The sequence below is a fragment of the Acinonyx jubatus genome, chromosome C2, assembly GCF_027475565.1.
Source record: "Acinonyx jubatus isolate Ajub_Pintada_27869175 chromosome C2, VMU_Ajub_asm_v1.0, whole genome shotgun sequence".
Lineage (NCBI taxonomy): Eukaryota > Metazoa > Chordata > Mammalia > Carnivora > Felidae > Acinonyx > Acinonyx jubatus.
Window position 1 is genome coordinate 73,618,854 of NC_069384.1, and position 13,176 is coordinate 73,632,029.

At 37.0% G+C, this 13,176-nt stretch overlaps 1 protein-coding gene across 11 annotated transcripts in view; it reads right to left on the reverse strand.

Annotated features, from left to right (window-relative positions):
• Positions 1-1,994: 1,994 nt before the first annotated feature.
• Positions 1,995-13,176, reverse strand: part of OPA1 (OPA1 mitochondrial dynamin like GTPase) — an 85,349-nt gene continuing 74,167 nt past the window's right edge. For 4 of the 11 annotated variants that reach the window (XR_008297741.1, XR_008297739.1, XR_008297740.1 and 1 more), the window contains 4 exons: positions 5,496-5,665; positions 4,507-4,574; positions 3,375-3,471; positions 1,995-2,124 (listed from right to left, as the gene is read on the reverse strand). Coding sequence is in view for 4 of the 11 variants with exons in the window: in XM_027061181.2 (XP_026916982.1) it covers positions 4,510-4,574 (65 nt within the window). In the remaining 7 variants the exon portion in view is untranslated. Of the gene's footprint in view, positions 2,125-3,374; positions 3,472-4,506; positions 4,575-5,495; positions 5,668-13,176 lie in introns of those variants that run through there. The other 7 variants (XM_027061181.2, XM_027061182.2, XM_027061179.2 and 4 more) reach the window with 4 other exon arrangements.

Sequence of the window (13,176 nt, forward strand, 5' to 3'; positions counted from 1 at the left end):
CTACAGACACAACACACAGGGTTTACTGTTGAGAATCCGATTTTTATTTTTTCTTTGAATAACATCTGCATCAACCTAGCTTTCAAGAAAAAAAAAAAAGGCATGCTTAGAATGAGATAGGCTAAAAAGGAAAAAAAAAAAAGTATGTAGTCCACGAAAGAAAGAAGTCATGTAACATCTACATGTACTGTGGGGGATGTGGGAGGTCTGGACTCTTATTTGGGGTTTTTAATCATCTATTTATATGTTTAAATTACAGATACTGATCTCAGAGAAATGAAGATTCTCCACCCCCGTTTCTTAAATTTATACAAAGGGATGTGATAAAAGGTCTCACTGAACATCGGCCTTTAGCTTAGAAAAAATCTACACATTATAGCTGAGGGCATTTTTTCCCCATCCATAGCACATACAAATAAACACGGTCCTATTTCTTTGGAAATAGATTTGTAGTTGTAAAGTGGTTATGATTTACAACTACAAAAAAAATAATTACATGGTGTCTGCTTCAATGAGGGGTTACCAGCAAGCAGCACTGGTTAGAGAGAGTTTACCAGTGAGGTCACCTCTACATTCAGCACAGAACACCCGGGGCGGGGGGCACGGGAGGGTACTCCCTTGCTGTTCCCCTACTAGCCCTAGAGCTGAAAGACGCATGAAATGTTCTAGACTCCTCATCCACCAAATAACAATATACACTGCTACCAGCTGATTAAACCTGGATCTACATATCTTATCAAACAGTATAAAACAAATATATACTGAACTCTTGATTCCTGAAATATTTTGCGCTACCCTTCCAACCTTATATATTAAGTGTCATCAGATCTCAAGAGAAATCACAATGCTATGGATGCTAAATCAAAAAAAAAAAAAAAAAAGGTAGGGTAGCAAGGGAACTGTTACCAAAACAGAATTCAAAAAAAAAAAAAAAACAACCTCCAAAAAACTGTAAAAAACTGTCACACAATGGGCATTTTTATTAGAATACTAAAGGCTTAACAAAATGGAAGCAAAGAGCAGAGATAAATGAGAAAGACATTTGAAGTCAAAAATGGTATACTTCTTTGCTTTAAAGTCCTTTAGCCAATAAAAAAGTATTTATGACACACACAAAAATGCTGTGAAGGTATTGTAACTGAACTGCAATGAATCCAATTTTATGTTTCTCTTTAAAAGTTCAGCTAAGAGGGAGATGGTTAACATGCTGTTGAAATAATGCACTCTTATGAAAGAGCCTTTTCCTGCTGCCTCCCTGAACTGCTTGACAGTCTAATAAAACTAGTCAACTGATTATTCTTTATCTTCCCTATCCTGTGTCTCAATCCAACAGCTCTGTCAACAGGTAACCCCCACCCCCCGCAAAGTTAACCGAAAACCTTGCTCACCTATACCACATCCAAAATGAATGAACTTCAAATGGAGACAGAAAGTACAAAAACATCCATTGAAGCAAACAGGTAAGCTGCTGCTGAGTTAGCTTCCCAGGCAGCTCTCTAAGCTGTCAGGGAAGGCTGAGCTCTCTTCCACTGAATGCACACGGAATTGTTGCAATCCAAATTAACCTATTTGAGGGGTTCTTCTGTTTACGTTCTCTTTCACATGATAAATGTGGACTGAATTTTCATAATCAGATAGTTTCTGGATGAAGAACATTTACAGATACAGACAACAAGTTAGCGGGTTACCATCACTTTATATACAATTGATAGCTTTTCACAACACCTGGCATTTTTTCCCCAGAGAAGAAACGGACTCTGAGCAGCACCGGCTAATCAATTAGGTGAACGAGTGCCACCACAAATAGTGCCACCACAAATGACACAAGCAGGACAGCAAGTTTCTTATCGTCAAGGGCTCAAGCTAACGGCCACACCACTTGTATTATCTCAATGTGTCACTTCAATACAATAAGATAGGATTTTAATGCCATTTCCACTCTTCATGCATTCAAAAGGCAACTGATGGTCAAAGTGCCTCTGATTCGCATTAAGTAGTTTTACCCCATGACTTTATTTCATGTTTAGAAAGGTGGAATAGCAGAAGGAAAAAAGGCAGGACAAAAGACTTTGGAGTTTTCTTTCTTCACATGTATGCGGAGGTGATTATATTATGAGTAGGATTCTGTAAAAATAAACACATTTGATAAATTAAGGTATGGGGAGACAAATGCAAAATTTCTAAATAAACTTTATTACTGCATGATCATAAAAAAATACTGAAGCTTAACTGCCTGTTCGCTGGTTTTATGAAATTTAAAATATCACCTACTATAACAATGTGACAATTTTATTAAACGTGTGTGAATTAAAAAATACTGTCATTAGTTTTTTACAGAAAAAATTTAAAAACATATTAAAATTGGTAGAAGGAATCTGTGTTTGGCTGTGCTGGGTATAAATATCTTCAGCAATTATCAGAATGAATTACTTAAAATTATCAGGTTGAAGAACTCAACACATGTTAAAACTATCATTAAGAAACTATTCCTCAGGGGCCCCTGGGTGGCTCAGTCCAACTCTTGGTTTTGGCTCAGGTCACAATCTCAGAGTTAGTGAGTTTGAGCCCTGCATTGGGCTCTGTCCTGACACTGCAGAGCCTGCTTGGGATTCTCTCTTTCCCTCTCTCTCTGCCCTTCCCTTGCTCTCGCTCTCTATCAAAATAAATAAATGAACTTAAAACACACACACACACACACAAACTATTCTTTAAAGTGACTGGTATATTTATAAAATGGCCAGAATGAAGCAAGGCTACAATTTTGCCACATTTATTCTTTTAAATGGATTTTCAGGGTACAAAATAGTTGATCTTTCCAATATTCAAATAGTTCACAGGGTTATAAAACCCAAGGGCTAGGAAGGGCTGTAGAGACTAAAGACAAGTAAAGAACAAAGAAAACTGGGATGGTTTCCTCATAGACACAGATTATCACAACTTAGCTCTTATGACTACCCTGGCCTCCACTTGAGACAGACTCTCTGGCAGGAAAAGGCATGTTCCCAATAGCAACAGTAACACTAGATGTCACACTAACCAGTTCAGGGTAGTGACACTATTATGTAAAACACTGGCTGCCTTTAGGCTTCTTCATTTCATTAAAGAGAGAAATGAAGCTTATATTTTTAATGGGGTTTCTGTGATTTTCATGAATCTTCTTCCCCCCCAAACCACCTTTACAAACAGAAATATCAAGTGAACTTTGGTGCTGAAGAGGAGAATCTCCAAATCAAGAAGACTCTCAAAATGTTTATTTCTAACATGAATTACTGATAGTAATTATGACAAGGAGGAAGGTATCATAACAACTTTATGGTTTTAAAAGGAAATTTTCATACACTGAAGTTGTATAAAACATTTATGAACACAGATACTTGAAAACAATGAATTCTTTTTGGACTGTGTCAAAGATGGTTGATATTTACTCTCTGGATACATTTTTGTGTACATCCATGTATACATCTGTCTTAACTTAGGGGAGAGAGACAAAACCAAGTAATAAAACATTACTGGAAAGCTTTCTAACTTCTTCCTCTCTCACTTATTGCTGGTATGCTGTTCTGAGGGATAGTGGTCTGAGCTGCACTTCCTTTTCTGGCTTTGCTTTCTCAAATTGTACTGTGCCTCCCTTAGAGGAAAACACGTAGTTTGGTCACAGGGCCTTTTCTGAAATGAATGCAGCTAGGGAGGGAATGTTTTACTTTAATACTCCTTCCAGTTCTGACTGTGTTGCAGGCTGCCTACAGGGAAAGGCTCACAGATAAAGTGACTAATTAAATATCTTAAAGAAATGATAATGTCTTAATTAGAGCACCTTCCCTTTCTCAACTTCTTCAATAAAAGCAAAAGACTTACTAATTATAATTCTTCAGCAGTAATTAGCAGTTTACTATGCTACTACGGGAAATCTGTATTTAATGATACAATACTTTATTTGGAACATGCTTACAATGCCAGACTACAGAATTAGATAAGAGTCCACACATTCAGAAGAGTACTCCATTCTAAGGCTATCTGAGTTACTTTAAACAGGAGAAATGGTTTTAAACATAAGAGAATAAAATCAAGAACAATTATTATTAGTCAAGCCAAATAAAATGTTTTGCAAGTTAACATACACATCATTGTCCACTGAATATGAACAATGAGAAATAAAATAATGAAGGCTACAGTTTGATTATTTACATGCACAATACTTATGAGCCACATGCATATTATGAAATATCTTAGCTTTGTTTACTTTTCCTCTGTTCAAAATGAGTTCTAGAGGATATTTTTAGTTCACCCAGAAGGCAATCAACTATTCAAGAGGAACATTGTACATATGAAATTTAGAATTAATTTCAGAGATTCCTGCCTTTAAAATTATTTAATTACATTAAAATTATTATTCAGGAACAAGCAGGATATAGTCATGTACAATGACAAACTATAATAAGTTAAAAAGTATATATTTTGCATTTAGTCAGTATGAATGCAGTAAGAAGGCTCTTACTAACTTATTACCATTTATTTCTCCTGATGAAGAGCTTCAATAAAAGCATCAAGTTTTTCTTGAATTTCTCTAACTTTCTCTGTGGAGATAAAAAGATTATTAGATTAATTAAAAGTGAATTTATTTTCAAAGGCATCACAAATCTTTGAAGAGAATTATTCAATAAACTGTCTGGGATACTTAAACTATTTTGGAAAAGGGACAAAAATTACCTTAGCATCACGTATCACCTTAGATCCAAAAAATGTTCAAATAGATTGTTATAGTAGCTCTTAACAATTTTTTGGAAAGGGGAGGAATATGGGCTTTGTGACTGACCCCGCTGAGAATGTAATAAGAATTACGGAATGTTACAGAGAAAAATGTACGTATAGACACATATATCATTGCATATAGAATTTTAAGGAGTTCTCAGATTCTCTGGAGTCCAATCAAAGACTCGGTTAGCAATATCTGCAACAGAGGAGAATATAAAATAATGAAACAATTGTTTAAAAAATGTTTATTTCTTTTGAGAGAGAGAGAGAGAGAGAGAGAGAGAGCGAGCACAAGTTGGAGGCAGGGCAGAGACAGAAGGAGACAGAAAATCCCAAGCAGGCTTCACACTGTGTGGAGCCTGACGTGGGGCTCGATTTCATGACCATGAGATCATGACCTGAATCGAAATCAAGAGTTGGATGCTTAACTGAGCCACCCAGGTGTCCCAATGAAACCATTTTTAAGAATTAAAAAAGAATACAGGAGTGTATTTAACAGGCCTTAGACTGGAAAAAGACTTTCTAGGATAAATGGAGAAAGCTACAAAGGAAAAGATTACTAGTATCATCACATTAAAATGTACACTTTATATGTCAAAATGTCCTAAATTTAAAAGACAAAAGAAATTGTAGAAAATATCTGCAACAAGTATTAAAAGGGCAATAACACTTTAAAAATACATACAAATGTACTTTCTTAGCTATAAATGTATAAAGTTTAAAAACACCACAGTCAGGGGCACCTGGGTGACTCAGATGGTTAAGCTTCTGACTGTGGTTCAGGTCATGATATCACCACCACTCATTAAGTTCAAGCCCCGCGTCGGGCTCTGTGCTGACAGCTCGGAGCCTGGAGCCTGCTTCGGATTCTGTGTCTCCTTCTCTCTCCGCCCCTTCCCCACTTGCGCTCTCTCTCTCAAAAATAAACAGACATTAAAAAATGTATTAAACAACAACAACAAAAACCTCAAAGTCACTGAAGACAGATTTACATTATTTTATTTGATTTTATGTTTTCATGTTTGCAGACTTCCAAATAAAATCTATAACTTCTCTCTGAAATATAAAGATTTCTTTCACAAATACAAACTATTCACACACAGGACATGTCAATCTCCCAATATGCAAAAAATGGACGTCATGATTTATTCTACTTCATTGCTTACTTAATCACGCAACTCCCATTTTAAAATATAGTTTGTGGTGGGGTACCTGGGTGGCTCAGTCGGTTGAGCGTCTGACTTCGGCTCAGGTCATGATCTCACAATTTTTGAGTTTGAGCCCCGCGTTAGGCTCTGTGCTGACAGCTCAGTGCCTGGAGCCTGTTTCAGATCCTGTGTCTCCCTCTCTGTCCCTCCCCTGCTTGTGCTCTCTCACTCTCTCAAAAATAAATAAATAAATAAATATATATATATATATATATATATATATATATATATTTGTCCTTTTAACACAATTTTATATATTAGTGGGAATTACCAATTAAAGTGAAGTGACTGGTTCAAAGCTATTGATCTAGAGGCAAAACTGTAAAGCATTCTGCTTTATATCTACAGAAAAATCATATAAAGTACATTAATATTCAACATTTTATCTTTTATATTTAAAAATAATCTGCAATTGAAGACATAAAGTATTCCTTTCTATCAGTGGGACAGCAGTTTTGACGAGCAGCCAATAAAAGGAAGAATTGTCCTTTTTATGAATTCTCATGAGCATTGCAGGAACTCGACAAAGTCTATCCAGCTGCATATAAAGAACATAATGTCTTCATCTTCATTTCCCAGCAATTTGACACTACTACTTCTTGGTATTAATCTGAGACTAACACCAAATCTATATAGAAAAAAAAAGCCATACTGTTTTAATTCAACTATTTACTGAGCAAACATGATAACAGTTATCGCAGAGACAACAATAATTCCTTTTACGTAAAAGTAAACTAGAGAAACCCAACCTATAATCCCAACCTATCTCTTGGAAGTTTAATCTGTATTTTTTGGCAGTCTGTACTATTTTTTAAGTCAACAAACCGGTAAACATACTTCCTTTCTCAAAATAAGGCCACATTCTTATTTTTTTGTTTTTTAATTTTTTTTTTTAACGTTTATTTATTTTTGGGACAGAGAGAGACAGAGCATGAACGGGGGAGGGGCAGAGAGAGAGGGAGACACAGAATCGGAAACAGGCTCCAGGCTCTGAGCCATCAGCCCAGAGCCTGATGCGGGGCTCGAACCCACGGACCGCGAGATCGTGACCTGGCTGAAGTCGGACGCTTAACCGACTGCGCCACCCAGGCGCCCCTCACATTCTTATTTTTAAAACTAATTCATCTTGTTGCTTAGAAAGAGCTTCACCTATTTTCTTCATGAGTATTTAGAGAGCTCTACATAGTGCAGTTCATCAACTGAAGAATTTTTTTAAAAAGGGGACAGTAGGAGAAAAAGAGTTTTCTAAATTGTCTGACAGAATTTTGGAAACGAACAAGGTATTTAAAAAATCATCTGACCTGGGTGGCTCAGTCGGTTAAGCATCCGACTTCGGCTCAGGTCATGATCTCACAGTTGTGGGTTTGCGCCTGAGTCAGGTTCTGTGCTTACAGCTCAGGGCCTGGAGCCTGCTTCAGATTCTGTGTCTCCCTTTCTCTCTGCCTCTCTCCCACTCATGCTCACGCTGTCTCTCTCCCTCTCTCTCTCTCTCAAAAATAAACAAGCATTAAAAATAAATTAAAAAAAAAATCATCTGGCTTAAATAGCACAACATATGGAAATCTAAAACAGGTACTTAAAGCCATGGCAGTTCCTCTAACCATCTCACTGAGCTATACTACTTGGGAAAGGTGTACTGCATGAGAAGAATTCTGACTGTTTGCTCCACGACCTGAGTCCAAGCAGGGCCAGCTCTGTCCATCCTTCTGCCCTGTCCATGACCTCCATCCTCAGCTGCACATTCTGGGACTGGGTGGCTCAGTAGCATCACTCAGAAGAGAGAGTTCAGAGCAAGATCTACTTGTATTGACAGACCAAGAGCCACTCTGATGCAGGTGTCTAACTGTGGAGTCTGAATCAAATTCAAATTCTTATAAAATTAGAGATAAGCGATATGTTTTTTTCTAAATAAAAGTTAAAAGACTGTCTGATTAATAAGAAGACCACAGAATAAAATTGCCAAATTTTCCTTTTAAAAAGCTGTTTTTACAAAATATTTTCAACTAGAATATCAGGGCACCGTGCCAACATACTCTGAAATGTCAAAAATGACACAAAGGGCATTTAAGTAAGTTACTAGGAGGTAACGGGGGGAGAGGAGAAGAGAGGAGACAGTGGAGGTGAATGTGAAAAGAAAAAAGAAGGGGCACCTGGGTGGCTCACTCGGTTGAGCGTCTGACCTGATCTCAAGCTTGTGAGACAGAGCCCTGGTCAGGCTCTGTGCTGGGTGTGAAGCTTGTTTAAGACTCTCTCTGTCCTTCTCCCTCTGCCCCTCCCCTGCTCCCATGCTCGCTCGCTCTGTCTCTCAAAGAAACAAAACAAAAAAACAAAAAACAAAAAAAAGAAAAAAGAATAACTGTGATAAATGTACTCTTTTTACACTAAATTTAAAAATCCATTTCTTTGTTCCTTCATTTTATACAATGTACTTAATGCAGTGATTTGGGGACACAGATGCTATCTTGCCTTTGAGAAGAATTCCTTGATCACTTCCTACCTACCTCATGCTGAGTCTATGAAGTATCTACTATGTTTGAGGTGATTTTAAATCCCACATTTCATTTGGTCCTCATACAGCCCTGAAGGTGTCCCTGCAGAAGACAAGGACCTGAAGCCTGCAGAGTTAGCTTTGTGCACGTTTCTCTGATTTGGAAACATACTAGATCCACTACCAGATACAGACTCTAAATGGTAACAAAACAAATGCTATTATTTGAAGGGTATTTGTTGTGAGCTTTACCTTTTACCTGAGATAAGACATACTGTGGTAAAAATGAGGGAATGGAATAGTTACCAAGCACCTTCCTAAGTAGTTCTGTGCCTAGAAATAACTAAGAAAAGTATAATAAATATTATTACCTACATATATTTGAAAAAACCCTTGGAAAACAATACAAACATATGAAACTGGACAAAAAAAGTTCAGCATCTTCAATGTCTACAACAATGTCTGACTCACTACACATTCTCAACAAATACCTGATAAACGATAAATGAAATTCCCAAAAATATGGTACAGAAAACAAAGGCTGCAGGTTATCAAGAAAAAAAAAAATCACTCAACAGACTTCCTGGGTGTTATACCAGTGACCAAGAGGGCAGGAGCCAGGAGCACAAGGTGTAGAGCCAGCCTGGGAACAGAAGGCAGGGTACATACACATTGACAATGAAGATCCAGGAAAGCTGGTGGGTCACTCGAACCACACAAGCAACACGGGACAGAGAATACTCAGGTCTCACAATACAGTAAGTGGAAAGAGAAATTTCAATTTAATTATTTCACCTTATTCAGAAGACCAAAATATGCTGACTGCACACACACACACACACACACACACACACAGAGCTTTAGAAAGTATATTGCTTTCATTCTTTGCAAAGGAGCTATATTACAGATAATAAACAGCATTATTTCCCATATTTGAATTCCTTCATTTCAAAATCGGATAAAAGTCTTCAGCACTTCCTATATACTAACTATGCCATCCGGCTGCACACAGAAAACAAGACTTATTCATAAAAATCAAAGTTGAATGTCAGCAACTAAAACTTTCTACTTTCTGATCCTTCCAAACACTAATGTCCCAGTGTTAAAGTGTTTTCAAGTCCCAAAATCTTACTGTACTTAACTATTTTGCCATTAGAAACTACTTGCCCACAGAAATGTGCATACAGATTAGCAAAGGGTAATTATAAAGCAAACTCCTTTTTCTATTAAACATTTGCCTTAAATATTTATAGTTGGAGAACTCTTATAAAATTTCAGATTAACCTGATAAATTAAACCAACTCAGGAAGGGATGAACAAACTCCTATTTCTGTTTGAACTGCTATTTCTGCTCTGAAATAGGCAATTCTACATGTAGTGAATACTGAGTCTACTTGCCATTTATCCAATGTTTACTTAAAAGATGAACTATTTCAGACATCAATTCATTGTGCTTCTTGATTGAGTCATGAATATTCCCATAATCCCCACCTCATAAACCGCCCCTCTCAGTGAATGAAGGTCCTTCTCTTTTTTCTTCAGATGACTTGGCACCCATTCATGTTTTGGGTCTCTTTATCTCCACATGAAATGATAGTGCTACTCTCAATTTCTTTTTGAATCTTCTGATACTTGCTCTAAAAGTCTCAAATATAGACTAATCTGTAATTAGGTTTTGAATACACTGTGAATACCAAAAGGCCAAACCTGGGAGAAGGTTCACTTCAGTGGTTAATAACAGTTTAGAATAGGAACAAAGAATCACACACAAAACACTACCACATGCACTGAAATAAATCTTTTACAACTTTTGATGTTTTTAAAGAAAGCATGAAAAACAAACTGCAAACTAACGCAGTGTACCTTAAGCAAACCACACATCCACAGATCACAATGTACCTTAACAGAAGTGCTGTATACACATTTAGAGTGAAACTTGAGGACACCTTGGAGGTGAGGTTTTGCTGTAAAAAAGCTATTCACTAAAGGACTGAAAATTTTAAAAAGTTCTTAACATGTAATATATGTTGCTCATCAAAAGGCTTGCCTTTTATTAGACAATCCTACTGTAAGTGCTCTTTAGAAGTTCCGTATTTAAAGGGATTATCTAGAGTACAAGGAAACAAGGGAAGAAAACAAACAGAAAGGGTGAACCAGAGACAAGCTTTAAGATTCTCAAAGATACGTTAAATCTTAAGATTTAAGATAGTCAAAATCTTAGATTTAGCACAAGAAAAAATGTGCACCTTTTATAGTCGAGAGGAAGAAGCAAAGCGACAATCCAAGGTGTGTAGCCAAATCTAACACTTTTTTTTTTTTTTTTAGCATTTATTTATTGTTGAGAGACAGAGAGAGACAGAGCATGAGCACGGGAAGGGCAGAGAAAGGGGGAGACATAGAATCTGAAGCAGGCTCCAGGCTCTGAGCTGTTAGCACAGAGCCCGACGCGGGGTTCAAACTCACGAACCGCGAGATCACAACCTGAGCCAAAGTCTGATGCTTAACCCACTGAGCCACCCAGGAGCCCCTAACACTTCTCTTCTGAATCTTGGTCCTGTAGTTTTTTTCCCCCTACAAAGAGCCTTTTTTCTTTTTTTTTCTTGAGCTATGATTATTTTTAAATCGACTCATTAACAAGAATGAACAGAATTACTTCTGCTCGTTACAGAAAAAGGAGATTCCTATGTTCCGGAAAGCTGTCTGAGACTGGTATGGTAATTTCAAAGCTGGGTGGGGTCACTGACTTCTAGGGGTCTGCTGAAGGTGGTAGCAGAGTCCTCTGGGTTATTTTGTTTCAAAAGTTCAAATGGAACTCTTTTGCCAGAATTACATCTACTCTGCAACAATTATTATTTAGGTTGATCAGGAGATAGGATTGTAACTCTGTTCCTAATGAAAACGAATGTAAGTATATTACTATAGGCAGATCTTCTAAAACACAGACTTCACAGGAGTACACAATAACAAAAGGAGTGTTTGATGACAACAAATGTTAGAAATCCCTTATCTAACACCCTAATAATCAATGGGGTAGTAATTTTATATGGATTTTATAAAGATGAGAACATAACGAGTTAAAAGCTATATGATAATGTGGTCAGGAGAACCAGGCTTCTAGACCCATCTGTGCCTTTAACTTCATGACCACAGTCATGTCACAGCCCTGGTCTCTTTATCTATAAAATGAGGGAATCTGTCCAGAATTCAAAGCCCAAAATGCTTTACATTAGGACTGAAATGTACCATACTAACCGATCATATGTTTTAACTACATCTTTTTAAACTTAATTGTCTTGTTTACTCCTTAGTATTTTTTTATTTATTTGATGTTAAGCTCCTAGTAAAAATTCAATCACAAATGACAATATTATTCTCACACGACTACATAATTCATTTTAGAAAGATCAGGATTATACTGTTTTTTTTTTCCCCCAGGAATCAATGTGGTACTGCTTGCATGAATTATCTACATACAAAAAAGTCCATCATTTAAAATCACTGAGTCTAGCACAGAACTCACTAAGCAATAGATGTCCATGAACTCATTGTTCACTCACTCACACTGTTGAGTAATCTACTCACCCGATACATAATTCAAACACTAAAGATGACATTTTTAAAAAATTTATTTTAAAAAATTTGCTATAATCAGACCCACCCTCACCCCCCCCCCCACCAAATAATATGATTTAGAAAGAGCTGCCTTAAGAAAGTCTGTGAGATAAATTATAGCTTAAGTCTGATGAATATATAAATAGCTCAAAGTGACTTGTGGATAAATTCAGCTTTCTCTCTACCTCTCTCTTTTTAACTCCTAACTGCAAGCATTTCTACCAGGCTCTTTTGGCTGATATAATCAAAACCTCTTAAAATACTCTGATATATTAATATCTTCTCCAAAGACTTCAGTATGAACGAACATAGAGCAGCTTACATTTAGGCCTCGACCCTGACTAAGCCTTTCACTTTTATAAGTAGATGGCAATCGTAATTTCATCTCACATCTCAGCTAACTATTAATGCTTATGGATCTGCCCTTAATTGAGCAGCTCCATTCCAGGTGTGTGTCAGTGTCAGTGAGCGTGAAACCTTGAACTCTCTGCTACCTGATATTAAAAGGCTCAGAGCTGCAAGAGGAAGTAATATTTATGGAAGACTGTATGGGGGACACTAGATATTAGATACTATGCTAGATACTATGTAAGTCCATCTTTAGATAAGCCAAATAGCTATGTATCTGGACTGTGTCATTTTGATTTCACCTAGAACTGCTTACGTGATTAGCCTACAATGAGGAACATTATAGTAAAAAGCTCCATGAAGTTAATGATCATATGTAGTCATCTGGTTTACTGTATCATATAATTCAGTGTTCCTTCCGTGAGCAGAGATGAATTTTTTCTCAGGTGTGTGTACCAGGAACACCTATGCTTCAACGAAGCAACTGCTTTGTCTGACAGCCACCATAAATCCCATAATCAACTCTGCTTTCCATTTTGCTTCAGCTGTCTAGGAAGCTCAGGGCTACATTTGCAAGTTACCTGCAAAATGGAAGAACTCCTGAACCAAGTATTTTGAGGGGGGTACCAATCTTATCCCACGTTTCACATTATTTCAAATTGCCTTAACCTTCTCTTTCCTTCATTCAACTTTCCAATTCAGCATTTTTACATTTTGCACAGGATAGATCTCTGCAAGCTGCCTCAAATCCTTTTTGGAATAGGCGGG